The 18,003-nt window shown below is 37.2% G+C and overlaps 2 protein-coding genes across 5 annotated transcripts in view; one reads left to right on the top strand and one right to left on the bottom strand.

Moving 5' to 3' along the window:
* The window catches only part of LOC139978621 (BDNF/NT-3 growth factors receptor-like), a 106,918-nt gene extending 100,942 nt beyond the window's left edge, over positions 1-5,976 (top strand). For all 4 annotated transcript variants that reach the window (XM_071988980.1, XM_071988977.1, XM_071988979.1 and 1 more), the window contains exons 10-14: positions 2,400-2,673; positions 3,264-3,570; positions 4,103-4,349; positions 4,876-5,034; positions 5,401-5,976. In XM_071988980.1, coding sequence (XP_071845081.1) covers positions 2,400-2,673; positions 3,264-3,570; positions 4,103-4,349; positions 4,876-5,034; positions 5,401-5,595 — 1,182 coding nt within the window. In that variant the 3' untranslated portion in view covers positions 5,596-5,976. The remainder of the gene's footprint in view (positions 1-2,399; positions 2,674-3,263; positions 3,571-4,102; positions 4,350-4,875; positions 5,035-5,400) is intronic.
* A 4,630-nt stretch (positions 5,977-10,606) lies between these two features.
* LOC139978619 (metaxin-1-like) lies at positions 10,607-17,607 on the bottom strand. Its single transcript, XM_071988976.1, has 7 exons — positions 17,146-17,607; positions 16,001-16,070; positions 15,323-15,495; positions 14,789-14,968; positions 14,308-14,384; positions 13,671-13,828; positions 10,607-12,513 (listed from the first exon to the last, which is right to left on the bottom strand). The coding sequence occupies exons 1-7, from the start codon at positions 17,221-17,223 to the stop codon at positions 12,305-12,307; spliced, it is 945 nt and encodes a 314-aa protein (XP_071845077.1). The 5' UTR covers positions 17,224-17,607; the 3' UTR covers positions 10,607-12,304.
* Positions 17,608-18,003: the final 396 nt, after the last annotated feature.

Below are 18,003 nucleotides of genomic sequence, written 5' to 3'. Positions count from 1 at the left end.
TGTAAATACATTTCTAAATTGACCAAAATGGAACGGCGTTCTTAATCGTGTGTCAAAAATATGATCATAATTTCCTACATTGAGCAGCGGGTGGAGTGGGGTGGGGGGGGGTACGAAAATTGGTTCGACTGGCCTCAGTGAAATGTTGAACCTATTCGATATGGAACAGGATGTGCCTACTCCAGTGGCAAAAATGGACAAAAGTGAGACTTTAAAGATCACATATTTTACATGTTGTCTCAGAATTTAAAGTTGAAACAGCCCGTCACTCCCCAAAACACTTGTGCGTGTCTTTATTTGCTGATGGTCGTATTAATCAGTTAATGGGGTTTTGAAAGCAGGTCAAATTCTCGCAAGCCGCACCAAAAAAATACGCTCAGGGATTGCAAAATACGTATTTTATAGTTTTCAAGTGAGTCTTTGATGAGGCTGATCATACATTATCTGTTCTAATATTGGATCAATGTGCCTCTTATATATGCTATAACAAATGTGCCTCTTATGGGACCGCAACCTATATAGAGTTGGGGTAGAGTGGATTTTGAAGAAGACTTAAACCGTGTCTGAACAGTATGTGGGCGTGTGCGCATAATATGATTTCAACTTAACTCACTTTTTTTTTCAGGAGACGGGGGTCCACAACTGCCATCGTATTCTCAAAGGCACCCTTGATCCAACTCGGACAAGGAGTGCATGCATCCAGTGTAACATATGTAGCCGCAGCAAATGATGTTTAGTCAGGGAGCCTAGTAACGACTACATTACGTTTATTAATTCTCTATATTGTGAGAGCTAACAGCTGTTGGTGGCTTTTATAACGTATCTTGGTCATTGCATATCTACAATTGAATACGCAATAGGCTATAGATTCATCGTATCTTGCAATTATAGAGTGTCACCATAGATGTCACAAGAGTCACAAGTGTCACAAGAGATGCTTAAATCTCAAAGCAAAAAAAAAACACTCAAAACTACCCAATATATTGCTATACTTTTGAATTTGAACAAGCTTTGAATTTAATTTTACAGCATAGGCTTAACACTTTCTAACGGCTATACCTCTAAGCAACCGTATAGTAAAGGCCTAAATGCATCGGATGGAATTTGTTATTGTTATAACCTGGTTACGCTGCAGAGAAATGAGCATTATAGGAAAATTTAAGAAGAAAAAACAACATTTGTACTGTTTATATGTCACTTATACATAACTTGAATGATTCTGGTACACCCCTATGGAATATATGTCATCTTTTTCATGAAGCACAGTATAATTGATGCAAGAACCATGAAAACAGGCAGATAATCAAAAAGCTTTCAATTTGGAAAAGGAGGACATTTTTAATTAGAGAAAGAAAATCGTCACCGGTGACGTCATGGTTACACAGGGGTCACAAGTTCGAATCCCGTTCTAAACATAAATTTCTTCTGTTTTCTTTTTTTCAAAAAAGAAAAATGTTGTATGAACAATTGATAATTAATAAAAGTTACACCTCCTCTCAGTTGTCATTTTAATGCCACTGCATGAGTCTTAGAACTAGAGAGAATTGCAATCATCCTAAAACAATAATTGATTAATCGCTACGTGGATATTTTATAAAGCTTTTGCATAATCCATTGCTTCATAATCACTGTGCTATTTAGCCTAGCTTTTATTGTTCATAAAAGTGTTTATAGCTTTCGTGATTTCATATTCCTCGAAGTTCTTAGTGAAGAACCCCATTATTCTCGTAACAACGAAGAAAACATAATGAAGATTCACAAAATTTCATTTGCGCTAAGAAAACCTTAATGTAAAAAATGTTTGCGTCATGATAACGTGGTTCCTTGGTTGTTTAATCATAAGCATGGATAACCAAATAATCCGTCTGCCCAAGTATTAGTTTTCACTACTAAAAGGAATTCTAAACACACGTGGTCGCAAAAAGAAACACACTTTCCGTTCATTTTGCAAAAACCGAGCGAACGTTAAACGAACGCCAAATAATATAGCGGCCCTGTAGGTTTTTTCTTACGAACTACCAGCCGTCGTGTTTTTTTGGCCGTGGAACGTGTCCGGATTAGCTACCTGTTTTGAGGAGGAGTGAATCAAAATTTGGAAAATAAGGAACGAGTACGTCCTGGTGCAAGTGGTAGAATGGGTACCGGAAGGGGAGGGACGGTGGTACCATGACAGGTTAAGGGGGTGGGCGGGCTTGTTAGTGTCCCCAATAATGGAACCCGTGACTGAAGTTTTACGCTCAGAATCAAAGCAGTCATATTGGTTTCTGATTCAAATTTTAGATCACAAACGGAAATTAACATTTCACGATGATGATGATGAATGATTCTGATTCTTGGACAGAATGCGTTATAATATTTCTTCCTGGTTAATGTATTAATTTAACTTTCCTCATACACAGATTTACCCCGTAGTTGTTTCGTGTGCAGTCTTGTTGCCATGCATCATCATCATTCTGTTCGTAGTTATACGCAGGCGTCAAAAGCGTGACGTGCACAACCGCGTACGTTACAGAGATGTAGCAGACGGTAGCGATGTCCTTTTCAAGGCGGTCAGTTGCGTCGACGGAAAACAAGCAGAGATCTTGGGCAAAGGCGGTGAGCTGCTCCATCCGATGTTCCCTAACCCTATCTACGTCACGGGAATCCTTAAAGGGGACACTATGGATGGTAATGGTAGGTGCAAAGTGAAAAGGTCTGAGGGGCCAAGAAGTCATGTATAAGCTTTCTGTCGACGGACCATTTTCAATTTTTTAGATATATGCTAATGTTGGTATTCATAATTACGTAATATCAAAGTGGAGGCTTTATAGGCAACAACATAACTGAAAGTCTGAAACAATCACCGTAATATCTGACATCAGCACCAAAGTCACGTGGGTTAAATTACAGCTGAACACAAATGTTTCTACTTCAACTGAAGATGACTGCATTCGATGAACACGTTCTTCTGTATGTCACCTATATGATATTTAGAACAGTCGGCATGTCAAACTAAATTGTGAAGATGTGAGATTAACTTGTTGATATATACCGTCCCGATGGCATTTTAATCAGTGGAATGTAACAGTAATGTCAAGGGTTGCTCTAGCGGGGCCAATTGCACCCTTCGCATTAGTTTAAGTGTCAAAAAAAGTTTCTCTGGAGATGGTCACATGAGCTCAGACTGCTGGGGAATCATTATTTCAGTAACATTATAAACAACTATAGCTCTCTCTCTAAACAAAGAGTTTTTTTTCTTACATATGTTATATGTTTGTTCACAGTTATTACTCAAATATCACGTGATCGGATACGATTCATCAGTGATCTCGGCGAGGGCGCTTTCGGCGTGGTGTGTCTAGGGGTCTGTAAAGATATCCCAGCCGAGGGAGAGTCGACGATGGTTGCCATCAAGACACTCAAGGACGCTTCCGTAGGTGACGCTCGTAAAGACTTCCAGAGAGAAGCGGAATTGCTCACAAATCTACAACACGAGAACATCGTTACATTCTACGGTGTCTGTGAAGACAAGGAACCGTTCTTAATGGTCTTTGAATATATGGAAAATGGCGACCTCAATAGCTTCTTAAAGTGAGTTTGTTAGTCCCATGCATTATCAAAACTTCGAACCAAGCTGTTTTCATTTTCGTCGACCTAGGCATGGCAGATTTCCTCCCAGGGTAGACTGACAACGTTTAAGGCAAAGACGTTCACGACTATAATTTAGTAACGTATCGTAGCCTTGTGAAAGGACACATGTGCAGTCTTAATCATGATCAAAATTTGCGAAATATGCCCCAACATACCACAAAATTCAGAATAGGAAGACTGCTATATAAAGTTACAAATGGTTGAACCTAAACGTTCCCCCCCCCCCCACCTCACCACCGCCACCACTACATTTGAGATACTGTGCACGCAATTGTGTAGATGTACACAGTGCATTGATTTCAAGTTACAAATAGGTAAAATTGTGACTGGATTCCCTATAACTCGCTACAGCTTCTTCATATTCCTTTATCATCAATGTTATCATTTGCATGGTTTGAAATTCTATTTCTCCTAAATATGCCCGCTTATTCCTCTTATTTCCGTTTTTCTTTGGTGCATTGCACTCAAATAGAGGAAGAGGCCCGGATGCAGACTGCTTTCATCGCCCTGGTAACACAACTATCAATGCGACATTGTTATCTGAATACGACCTTCTACTCATCGCAAACCAGATTTCCGCAGGAATGGTCTATATGGCGTCCCAGCATTTTGTTCATCGAGACCTCGCTACTAGGAATTGTCTTGTCGGGGACAGACTTGTGGTCAAAATTGCAGACTTTGGCATGTCACGTGATGTATACAGCACCGATTATTACAGAGTAAGCAACACATTCAAACAAAATTCCTGCAGGCTTTCATCCAAGCTTCAAATAACACTCAGTACAAGCTGTACTTTCATATCATTCTTCAAAGCACTTGTACTTAAAAGAACAGTATTCAGGCTGTTTCTAGCAACTTAAGGTTAGGAACTGCTCATACCGTCAGTACGAGTGTTTTGAAGCATGATATGAGACAACAGTATAGAGTGGTATTAGCATTTGTATAATTGTCTCAACTGGCTGTTCAAATAATGGCAAGTGAATTATTTCCACCCGCAGCCCTTAACAAGCTGAGGTCTGGCCAATCATAAGACGCCAATGGTTCAATACAATATTTAACATATTACGCCACCAAAACCTCAGTGCATATTGGCAGTCCTTATCTTCATTTTGCTTTCAAGGGCAGATCACACGGGTGGGGGTGTAAACTCCTCGGCCTTTTCCATCCATCGCTCCCACCCCCCCCCCACCCACAAATAAATTAGTACAACTGAAATGACTCTCATGGCGTTTTTGTTGTTGTTAGGTTGGTGGTCATACCATGCTACCAGTTCGATGGATGCCTCCAGAGAGCATTATCTATCGTACGTATTCACTCGAGAGCGACGTGTGGAGTTACGGCATCGTCTTATGGGAGATCTTTGAATATGGCAAACAACCCTGGTATGGACTATCTAATCATGAGGTAAATAGGGTTCTTTCTTTCTTTCTTCGTTATGTTTGCTTGGGGGTTGAATATGATAGAATAATACTTCCATCTTGCATTGACCGTCTGTTTTATCCGTTTTATCTGTTTTCTATATATTTATATATATATATATATATATATATATATATATATATATATATATATATGTATATTTATTTATTTATTAATTTATCTATTAATTTGAGAAAACAGGTCTAATCTTTGAAATAATCTCGATTTATTAGTTCGATTTATGATTTTATGATTTTTTTATTATTATGATTTTTTTTGGTCAATAGTTTCACTTTACCGATAATTTTAATTGGTAATAATTAATGATATTTTGTATGCATTTCCAAACAGGTCATTGAGTATATACATAACGGGGTATTATTAGATTGTCCGCCACGGTGTCCAAAGGACGTTTATAAGCTGATGCTCGGCTGCTGGCAGCGACAACCAACCCACAGGATGGCCATTAAAGAAGTCAATGAAGAGATCAGAAAACTCGCGGAAGAATACATGCCGGAAGAAAAAACGGATGAAACCGATCATTAGAATACACATAACAATAGTTCATTGTGCCCTGACAGTGATGCTATAAGTAATGGATATGGACTATACGAGGAGGAATGGATGACTGGGAATGGGCTGTGACGGGGAAAGGGAGGCACTCTCGTTATACATAACATGGCTGGCAGTGGTAACACAGAACAATACATATTCTGTATCTTGTTAGTGCTTGTATCTGTGTCAAACAGGATGCGTGAATATAACATGATCTAAAATGAATCTGGTCGGCACTCATATCTGTGCCACATCTGTGGCAAAGGAGAAACGATTTTGCAGCAGAAGTCTATCAGTAGTTGTACAGTTAACGAGTATTACAGTCTAGCATTTTACTGACTTTATATATGGTCTGGTTTGGATCTTTGGTAGAGCATATTAGTACTGATATTTCGATAAGATTGATTAAAAAAACAATTGCGATCTTTCATTTTACAAGCGGAATAATTAAGCGAGCCTAATCAGTGCTGGATACATTGATAATATATATTTTAGACAGCTTTAACAGATGAAGCGTTTGATTGAGGGCAGTTTGCCATATTTATTACCTGAATCATTCAAAGGGGAAGCAGAGCTGTCACACACGGGGGTCTTCACAAGAAATATTGGAGAGCCACGTGACACTACTTGGCGAGAAGGTTGTTGCAGTTTCTTTATAAATATATATAAATCTATATATATATATATATATATATATATATATATATATTTGTTTCTTACAAACTTGCTCGAAATTATCGCAGCGTAACTGTATGCAGATGAAGCTACTATAGTTACAGTGAAAGGCCATATCAATCGAGGTCTTCTGTGCAGTATGGAACTTCTCTACAACTGTAAACGGACTGCATACGGATGTATAACGGGTAAATTCAGACAGGGAAATCGTGTTGGTGTGCTACTGCTGGAGCTTGTGAAATGCGTCATTGTTTTACGACTCGTTGCCTGGGTAAAAATACTCAAGCAAGCCTGAGAAGAAGAAAAAAAGTTTCGATGCCTGTGGAGAACCGAGGGGTTAATGTGTTGTTATTATTAAGTTCGTAACGGTTGTAGTCGTAAAAGCCGATCTTTATATTATTACGAATTTGCGGGCAGGGTTGTTATCACTGTCGAAGCGTCACTTTGGCATTACGAGTAATGAACAGCGTCGTCGCAGTTAAATAGTTTTTCCAACTATATGGGCGGCGGAATTCAGTTAAATGGCAAAATTTGAAAACTGCTTTGGTAGAAACGGTCCACGAACAAGAGAACCGAATAACCTGTTTGGCTGTTTGACGAGGAGGCGTAACTTCTGTCACAAAACATGGAACGCCAAACGGGCACTGTAGGTCCACATTTTTTTTTTAATAACAAAGGAAACAACAAACCCGTCACCCATCGCTGTCACTTGGCACAGCTGCGCAGTGGACCGAACCAAAACCCAGGGCCCGCTTCTGTAGATTGGTCATATGAGAATTAATTTTACAACTCAATGGATTATGTAATCCATTTTTAAAGCTTTCTGATCCTTATGCCCTTCTTATAAGGGCCAAATGTCTTGTTTCAAAGTCTATTGTGGTTTATGTTGCATTGAATGCGTTCCATTGGAAGAGAGGTTTTGGTGACCAAAATTCTTTTTTTTTTCTTGGTGTTACTTACAAAGTGAGATTTCTTCTTAAAGCTACATTTTAGTTTCGATAACATGTAAAGTTCACTCAAGGATATATATATATATATATATATATATATATATATATGACTATATAACAAATAACAATGACTTGCATTGTTGTAGATTTTTCATTCAAATAATAGTTCTCTACATGTGGTTAACTGAACTTCTCTCCATTGAATATGTTCATGTCCTAACCAACACATGGCCCCGCCTTTGGCCACATCCTATATACATAACATTTGACATATCGTATCATAAGTAACATGGGAGTGTGCTGCTGTGATCAATGATTGTGTCGTATAGTGTGGGTGTATCGTTACTGAATGACATGGCAATAACATGTAATGTATTCCGAATTTGCTCAGTATCGCTGTACGTGAAATGCAAATGATTTATTAGAGAAAAGTTAAGAATGTAAATAACAGATCTCAAACAACACCGACGTAACTTAACCCCTACAATCCTCACGAAATGCCAATTTTCTATAGGTTAATGAACACAACCTTTTTATGCCGCGCATATTATGTAGTAAATTGCGTGTTCTCGCCAGAATTGTTTGTAAATTTGAAAAGCGGCGGTTTTACAATACTACAATGAAATGGGTTAGAGGATTGATGTCCTTAACTATTTATGAGGACAAAAATCCTAAATTCAGTATTTAAGTTGGTGATTATGTTCATTTGAGGGGCATCTGCGGGCATTTGTCCTGGCTTCGTGTCATTTCTAGCTGCTTGCTTTGCGTTTCTGCCGATGCATGTAATTGTCCAGGAACAAACAGTGTTTCCATAACAACCTATAGAAGTATCGCATATGTTAGGACATCTAGGCCTATACTTTGTTTTGGTCGCATTCAGCATTGAATTGAATTTTAATCTATAAAAAGCCGGATTCATACTCGTGTGTATTTTGTAATACATGTTCATAAAAGAAGCAACTAAAATACATGTACTGACGTAAATAAATTGAATCTTTTCGTCATTGGGAGTATTTCCGAGTGAGAAAAGAGATTAGGCCTAAATGTTCTACTTAATAAAATAAAGCAAGTAGAATGCTTCCGATTCTCTACGTGCCTGCTTCATACATATCTAAATAAATGATGCCGACATATTCTGCGTCTGACGTCAGTAACAACTAAAAGACAATGGTATACATCGTGGAAACGAGAGATATAACTATATTTGATTAATTTTTATATCAAAGATTTAAAATGTATCATTGCTAACATTTCATTTGAGACTGTAGAGAACCTTTTCTTTGAATACAATCACCTTAATTGTAATTGTATATTAAGTTTACGATTCGAAATGGAAATGCATATAGAAAGATCAACTGCATTGGTCACGATTGAAGGTATCTATTCGAGCAGACTTGAAAAAATGTCCAAAACAATGTTTCTCATCATGTGAGGGAAAGCTCCGTTACTAAAGATGGCGCCAGTCACGTGGTACCATTACTTCTAACAGATCTCATCTCTGCATTAGGCGGTCATGTTTCTGTAAATTTAGAAAACCGCATTCTTTATTTACTTTATTACATTCTACATCCATAGTGACTGACCAGATTCTATTATCACGCATTGGAAGCTGCCAACGTCACCATTTTGTATAGCAAGTTAATGTTGTAAGTCGCACGTTTGGTTTCTATTTACCTTTATCGTTTTGATTTGGTTGTTTCCTTTGTCTTTTGTCAGTCCAAGTTTTTTGATCCCAGACAAGATGACGACATTGCCTTTTATGTCAGGAACCAGTCTAAGTATTAATGATATGCATACAAAAAAATTATCATAGTCTTATTTTTTGGTGTATTATATGGTCCATCGTGTACAGTGTTGACAAAAAAATGAAGCAAAGTCATATTTTCCAAATTATTATGAGAAGAGCAAACAAATTATAATGTTCCTCTCAAAGTCCATTTCTTGTCGTTCTTGTTTTTATTTCTGCTTTTCTTTGCCCAACTTTCAGACTAAATATGATTATTAAATTAGGAAAGAATTGACTAATTTATAATTATATATATATATATATATACATATAAATATATATTAATATAATATTTATTAATACATCAATGTATATATATATATATATGTATATATCTATATGTATATATGTATGTATATATATAGGCTACATATATATATATATATATATATATATATATATATATATATATATATATATATATATATTAAAATAGACAACAACTGATTTAACAATCCCATCAAACCTCTACTCTCATGGAAATCCTTCACCCCCACCCTCACCTATAAACAGCCCCCCCCCCCCCACTTATATACAAACAACGAAACATGTGTGCTATAGTCACATTGATATATATAATCAAAGATGGAAGTTAAAAACATTCATTATTCAAACTAAGCAAGGTTTATGAATGTTATCCAAGCCGAAATCTCATAAATATTCATAAGTGTAGAGTTGAAACACCCAATTGTTAACATCCCCCCACACGACAAATCACCATTCTCATTCTTTTGTTCATGGAAATACATATCTCTTTCTTGCATCAGTTTGAATGTTAGATATCAACTCAGATATCCACAAAAATTAATCAAATGATAATAAACAGCAAAGGAATGAAGGCATTATTAATGGATTAAACAAAAATTTCAAACGATGACCTCACACACATAACTAACTAAAGAATAGGTTTTAGTGATTCCTAGTCGCATTTTATATGCGAATAATTGCATGTCAAGTGTGCACACAACGTTCTTGTAATTAAAAAGGCGCATCCAAACAGGAACTTCATTCATATTTTACTGCTAGAATTATTTCTATTACAAGATTTGTTATTACAATATTGTTCCAGATAATAATAATAATCCAATGTCCAACAAACTTAACATAAAGGTACCTCAATCATCAATCAATCAATCATCACTTATTGCAACATGATGCTTTTCATGTGAATTTCAGGCTATGAAACTATCCAATGCTCTGGGTTGCCATTATCTGTGAGCCATGAATCAACTTTATAATTGTGGTTTTAAGCAATCATAGCTTCATGAGGTTCAATATGTCTATAGGAACAGGATGCCCCAAAGAGAGTTCAAGTTGAAATTATTCCAATCTGTTTGTTTTTTTCAAATTCGAGATATTTCCGTGACAGTACATAAAGTCAGCGTGTGAAGTTTTTCCGAAACAGTTTTAATCTCACTCAAGCTTGACATAAACCAGCCTGCATTACCATCGCAAGAGAATGCTTTTTGCCTTTGGCAAGAAATGAAAAAACAAGTTTATTGACTGCAACAAATTTATCGAGAGTAAACAGTGACTTATTCACCTAGAGGCACCTTTTTCATCGCCATAAGCAAGTTGTGAACTTCATTTCCCTACGAAGACTTCCTTGTGCATATATTTAAATATATTTTTGGTAACATAAAGATAACTTCTTCAGAAATGAATTCAAAATAGAAGTGTATTATAAGCAAATGACTTCAGTTGTTGGGGACTGCAGAATAATTAAAATGCCTGAAATATGAAATGAAGTATATATATATGCACAATATATAATATATAAATATATATATATAAATATATATATATATATATATATATATATATATATATAGATAGATAGATAGATAGATAGATAGTGACTTAATGACAAGAGTCCTCCTTTCCCCTCCACCCCCCCCCCTCACCCCACCACCAAGGAAAGAAGACTATTCACAAACAGCCAGTTTTATGTTGCATGATAGCAAAATCAAAGAATAAACAACAGCCTTGGGGTGAGGGGGGGTGTATTTATTTGATGTCACATAAGAAGATAGAGTCATCAATAGGTCTAATCTGTTGGTTCCGTTCCACAGTGATATCACCACCGGATGGTTACTTGAAACCACTAACAGTTATAAGCTAATGTATGTATTATGCATTATGCTAACGTATGCAATACTATATTATAGTAGCATTTGTAAAACCACCTCCATAAGAGCAATGACAATGAGAATGAATTCATATCAAATCTAAAGTGACTCTGGAACGTCCTTGCAGGCTGACGCAGTTCGGTGGGTATTGCATTTGAAGGAACACTAAATGTCAGATTTGACACATATCGGGGTGGGGATGGGGTGGGGGAAATCATCTACAAACTATGAGGGGAGCTTTTATTGACTTCTTGCACACATTTTTGGCTAGATTTTATTCATCAAGCCAATTGAATACAAAAGAACCAAAAAAAAATAACAAATCCTTTCTCATCATTTCACCTTGGTTTGCACTTTTACACTTTTTCAACAAGCTTTTTACATCTTTTAGAAATCATTCAATGCTTCTCAAATTTTGCCAAGAGAAGCATAGTTTGCAATTTGTATTTGTAGAGGTACATATATATAATTATAAATGCAGCATTGTGTATTTTGCTAGATAAGACCCACAAAATCAGAATAGCAAAGCACAAAACCTATTGTCTTGCCTTTTGATGAGATCCATGTAGTATCTCCATCTTAGCTAAAATCAAATCAGTCCCAAAAAATATACAGTCGGTCATTTGTTTCTTAGCTGTCCATCTACATAACAAAACTGTTAAACTGAATTCATCCCCTTCAGGATTAATTTATACTTAGCTAGTGTAGCAAAGGAAGCTTTCTTCAAAATGTAAGGAAATGAACGGGAGAAAAAAAGGAAGGAATTAGCACAAATTGGATGCAGCTGATCAGCTTAAAAACAACAGGGAAATAAAAGAGTTCAAGAAATTTGATTGATATGTTAGCAATTTCTCAGACTGAAGATTAATTCATGAATATTAGGATAAAATTATCTAACACAGGAGTCTGCAAACTTTTAGGCCCACGACCTAGGATCTTCTTTGGGGACTGAGTCACTCCCCAATCATACACCGCCCTCAGTATCGACGTTTAAAGTGCACGAAAGCTAGCTCCGACTGTGGACTTGACGTGAGAAAAATATGATTCGGAGAACTGCAGGCATGTGGGTGGGTCTCGGGAACCACCAGATATTTTTGTGACCCACTTTTTGGTCACGCCCAATAGTTTGTGGACCATAGACCTAACATATCTGCTGACCTCTACTCGGCCATTCCATCCTCAGAGTCTTCTTCCTCTCCCTCGTGGCCTACCACCTCCAACTGTACCAACCCACTCATGAGACCGTATCCCACCAGAGCACACAATGCCACGGCCACTGATAGTACTATGTTCCTGACTTTATGAGGATCTTCATCAAGGCTGTTCGGAGTATCTCTCATGGTCTCGTTTCTCTTCTGTTCAGCTGCGTCTGCAGAGTGAAGAATACAAAGGTGAGAGGAAGAATGCTCAACGCTGCAGAAGCTTTGAACCCTGCAAGCCTTAAAGCAGGGGTTCCCTAACTTGGGTGCATGAACTCCCAGGGGGTGCGTGAGTCCATCCCAGGGGGTTCATGGGGGGGGATAAAGTTGGGGAAACCCTGCCTTAAAGATGACTCTAGGCAGAATTGAGTCTTGATATGCCAAAGTCCCAAGAAAAGAAGAAGAAGAAAAATCCAGCTGTTCGGATTTTCAAGTTATTCACCTTTAATATTGCTAAAGTCTCTGGAATGTTCCTGTAAGGCTAAAATACTTCCTCCAATCAACCCTTGTCAAGTTTCCCAAAAGCCTTTGATTTATATAACGACATGAATGGCCAAATGGCTAATAAACAAATGCAAATTAGGTATAAAAGCAAGTCTGTAGAGATATCATTCATGTTCCAAATAATTAATGATATAAAACAATCATAGATCTTCAAATCACTTTGATCCTTTATATTATTCACCACACATTACTCTGTCCAATTCATTCAAAATTTTCAAACTACATTCCACCTGATGTTAACATTCATTGCCACAGAACTCTTTGTTTTCGTATCCAACTGACTATAGCAAACATACTGTATGCAAGCAACAATGAACCTATAACTATCTTCCATGAGTCCATGAACAGTGTTGACATGAAATTATCTGCAACTTCAGAACACACTGCTTATGAATTTCTATACCATTTCATAATTTCATAATTTAATAATTGTCACAATTGTCCACCTCATTTGCTAGAATTCATGTCAAAGGTCAGGGGATATCCTTCAAATATTCAATTGGCACAATCAATTTAACTAAATGAAAACTTTTGAATTTATGAATCTCCAAGGACTAGGTTAGATTTAACTATTATATGGCAATTTGTTAGTTCTTGGCACTACTTCACCAAGCAACTTTATGAATTCCTTCACCTCATTGAACTTTGCCAATATTTCTATTACTGTTTGAGGCCTGTGGTTCTGGCCTACATGCTTGTGGGAGATTGCATTCATTGCTAGAAACTTTTACAAGATACTCTGATGATCCCTGATGTTTACATTTCCTCTATTTAAATAATTAAACGTAATTAAAGTATTATTATTATTATTATTATTGTTTACCTTCAGAAGTTGCAGGGAAATATCTCTGTAGGATTCGTGAACAGTACATCCAAAGGTTTTCACTTTGTTTGACATGATCCTTCAGCTCGTTGTTTGGGAATGGTACGCGTAGGATCGGAGCTAAGTAGCTGAAGACCAGAGCATCAAGAGATGATGGGCTGTAAAGTAATCAAGCAGGAAAGAAAATACACCAGCTTTATAACAACTTTTACAAATTTAAAAGTACAGGGAATAATAAAGAGTTCAAATTTTGCAAGAACTTTGAAAGTTCTGACCATTGTTCCTTAAATAATAATAAATATTTCCTGTTTACAAAAACTGCTATATAATTTTGCACTTGTATAGCACTTTGCGACATTTTTCAAAGCATTTTCCAAACCCAATTGAATAAATTCAATTCTTTGCTGATGATCTACTATCACTAAAATATTACAACCATTTACTGTTCACTTAAATACTAGTCACTCAAATATAGGACATATTTTGGTGAAACCCAATACTCAAGTTGAACATGTCACTGAACTATATAAAAACATATTGTACAATGCGACTTGAACATGTTGAATTTGGGGAAACATATCACACGACATCATATCATTGCACAAACACAAGGTCTGTTATACATCTGTGAATTTACCTGTCACCAAAAAAGAACTGCTGCTCATTCAGCTTTTCCGAGAGCAAATCTAGACAGTCTTTTGCATCTTTAAACACCTGAAAAATTAAAAAAACATACAATTATTAAACAGATGTAAGACAGAAAATGTGCAAACTAAAACACAGATTGGTTTCTGAAAGCATTTGGCCTTGTACTGTGTAGAGAGGAAGCTAGCATATCAGCTCGTTTGTTTTGCTAAGACCTTCATGGCTACTCAGCTCACCATTTCTCATGTTGAAGACCGGTAAAACAGTAGAGAAAATCAATGGGGTTTATCACATTAGCAATCAATTGCATTAACTACTCTTATGCAATACTATACACAAAATATTTTCCTAGGTAACATTTATTCACTTTTAGTAGATATCTCTGCAGACTGAAATATGGTGGCAAATACTGAAAATTTCTAAAGCAAACTGTTAAATAACAAGTACGAAATATTTCAAAATTTTGCTTGTACCTTGGAACGTAATTCTTCAGGTAATATATGGTTGCCTCCTCTTGTTGATTCAAGTCTTTCCTCGGCAGCTCTGTGTATCCGACCCGGTAAGAAGTAGTTAAATGGAAAGTGGAATGCTCTAGCATACCAGGGACGGCTGAATTCAACATGGTTCTTGGCATCTACCCACCATAGATAAAGCTGCAAGGAATGAAATCATTGCAGCAATAGTTAGATTAAGATCTCTTCTCCATTGAAGTCAGCCATCTAGAGAATTCTGATCCTCAACTACTTAAAACTACATCAAAACCACCATTGCCTGAGTCTGCTGTAGTTTTCTTCACAATTCTTCAATTTGATATGAACAGAATTCTTTGAGAGATAGTAACTCTATTAAGGTGCTTCTCAAAATCTAACATTTCAATTCGGAACCTCCGAACAGAATGTTCAATCGAGCTTTGTGTCTTAGCTTTGCAACCAAAAGCTCCTCTAATTCCATCATCCCTGTGCCTGGCCCTTTTACTCCCTGTTACCTGGCATACTCATAAAACTTACCAAGGCTGGCTGCAGCCTTTCTTCCATTAGAGCTGCATAGGCCAGTACATCTGCTCTCTCTTGGTCTGTAAGTCCTGCATCTGCATTAAAATTCTTCTCCTTGAGGTATTTAATAACCTCCTCATCTGAATCCTTAAAGACTTTTTCATTGGCTCGAAAGATCGGATAATGGGCTGTCAAAAGAACAACACATCACTAACAAGTGATAAAAGTTTTTTTCTTCAAAATCTTAAGAAGTCATATAGTCACCATTGAGTATCATACTGTGGCTTAACTTCCAGTGTTGACCACAATATCAGTCAATACAGTGGATGAAGGCAGATTTAATTTCAAATTAAACAGAATGACAAATCTGAGGCATTTCAACCAGAACACACAGAGCCGCGTCATTAGTGTTGGAGGTTTCCAAAAGAGACTGCGTGGTTCCTACACGAGTCTGGTTTTGACTTTGAAAGATGACCTTCTAGGATTAGTACATCTATTTTGTTTTCCTTCTTGATGTGATAAAAGACCTATCTTTACTTTTAAAAAAGTTGAACATAACTTCCTAATGAGAACACTCAGTTGCCTTCTAGTATCATAAATAAACAACTTTAAAATTTCTGCTTCCTTTACTACTTCACATAGAAATTGAATATGAAATCAGTTTATGAATGTTCCCTTTATCAAAATTTATACCTGTTAGATTCTTCCAAAGCTTTTTATCTTTGTGAAATTTCACCGGTGCATCTACAAATTGGACATAAGTCTGTAAGATACAAAAGTACAACATTAAACATAGTCTGAGCTACATTTCTTAGTATTCAATGATCTAAAAGGCTCAGAAAAACACGAATTTTAGAACTGATACCTAAGTCGAGGCCTACACTTCTTTTAAATAATCGCACCATCATGACAATGTACTTTCTGCGCATGAAAAATGTGAATTGATCGCATCTAGTGTTACTGTTGAACTTAATGTTTGTTAACAGTACACTTGATTTATGCTATGGATAAGTCAATAATGCTAATCAAACACAAACAGGCTATGGCCTGGGTCTGCCAATGATGGAATTTGCTCCTTGCTAAGCCTGGGCCCCAAATTACCTAACTTTAGGCCGATGCCGGGAGTAATTATAGAATACAGGGCCACTCGATGATACTATCTGAGCATCCGGATGCGCGGATGCTCAGTCTCACCCCAGTACGTATGTGAGTAAAAAATGTCAAAGTCCCAGTTCTTTCTTTTTGAGTGGATGCGCGGATGCGTGGATGCGGAGTCAAAAATTTCCTAAGTCCTTTGCTAGTACTTCTGTGGTGGAATTTTAGAGGGCGTCACACATGTACGGATGCCTTTTAAGAACGACACACTATTGATGTGGAATATCTTCGTACATACGGGACTTTCAGTATTGGAAATACGTGATGGTATATGTCGAAACTAGTACTCCCGGAGTGGATGCGCGGATGCGCGGATGCGGAGTCAAAATGAAATACATGATGGAAATTAGAGGGAGTCAAAATGAAATACGTGATGGTATATGGGGAAACTTTCGAAAATTATTTAAGTCCATTCCTAGTACTCCCGGGGTGGATGCGCGGATGCGGATGCTGGGAAGAGTTAATGAATGGCCCTGTATTCTATAATTGTACCCGATGCCGAAGCTATGTTCGATTAAGAAACTATTGCTAGGCGGCACAAGTAAATAGTACTAGGCCTAGTACTAGCAAGTACTAAGTAGCATATGGATAGGCCTAGGCATAACTGGATCCGGGATAACTTAGGCTAGCCTATTATTACTAGTCTGTAGTAGTAGTATATTTAATATGTTCAAATAGGTTACCATAATATTCAGACATTTCATGTTAACTGATGGGAGACCCCAATCTCCCTTCAAACAGTCCATTTCCATGGCTTCCATTCTCGTTGTTTAGTGTAAAATGCAGAATTGCGATGTCGTTTGCAGAAGCAGTAGCTCTTCCCTACCCCTTCCACATGGATCTAGAACTTTTTTACTAGCTCACTGTGTACTTCGTAATCTTCGATAGAATTGGAGTGCAGTCGGATAAATATTGAGTATCGTTCAAAATTCAACGCGGCCGTAATTCGGTCTAAGAAATAAGCAAAAGATAGGCTAATGTGTCCATTTGCAATATCTTTTTAACTGATGGGGCCTTCGTAAAGCAACAAATATAGGTGTTCGTTAAATACAAAAAAATCATACTTTTTGGCCGTATCGAAAGAGAAAAAACTAGTCTAGCAGAAGATAAGCTAGATTGGTTACATTGACCAACCTGAAGCTATCCCAGGATTCATCACAGGATTCATCCCAGGATTCATCCCAGGATTCAACCCAGGCTCATCCCAGGATTCATCCCAGAATTCATCCCAGGATTCATCCCAGGATTCATCCCAAGGATACATCCCAGGATTCATCCCAGGATTCATCACAGGATTCATCACAGGATTCATCCCAAGGATACATCCCAGGATTCATCCCAGGATTCATCACAGGATTCATCACAGGATTCATCCCAGGATTCATCACAGGATTCATCCCAGGATTCATCCCAGGATTCATCACAGGATTCATCCCAGGATTCATCCCAGGATTCATCACAGGATTCATCAGGGAATGACCCTTTAAACAACCGAGGTTCATCGATTTAAGTCACTAGATGGTAGTCTAATAATATTCAGA

This window comes from Apostichopus japonicus, chromosome 13, assembly GCF_037975245.1.
Source record: "Apostichopus japonicus isolate 1M-3 chromosome 13, ASM3797524v1, whole genome shotgun sequence".
Taxonomy (NCBI): Eukaryota; Metazoa; Echinodermata; class Holothuroidea; order Aspidochirotida; family Stichopodidae; genus Apostichopus; species Apostichopus japonicus.
The sequence above is the reverse complement of the archived record's forward strand: the minus strand, read 5'-3'. Positions and strand labels throughout refer to the sequence as shown.

What these genes read in the sequence shown, in the direction of transcription:
- LOC139978619 (XM_071988976.1), bottom strand. Translation starts at nt 17,223, where the DNA reads ATGGAAGCCATGGAAATGGACTGTTTGAAGGGAGATTGGGGTCTCCCA. An exon ending in AAAGGCTGCAGCCAGCCTTG is followed by an intron (nt 14,969 to 15,322) that starts GTAAGTTTTATG and finishes CATTCCTTGCAG; the next exon opens with CTTTATCTATGGTGGGTAGA. An exon ending in TTTCCCTGCAACTTCTGAAG is followed by an intron (nt 12,514 to 13,670) that starts GTAAACAATAAT and finishes TTCACTCTGCAG; the next exon opens with ACGCAGCTGAACAGAAGAGA.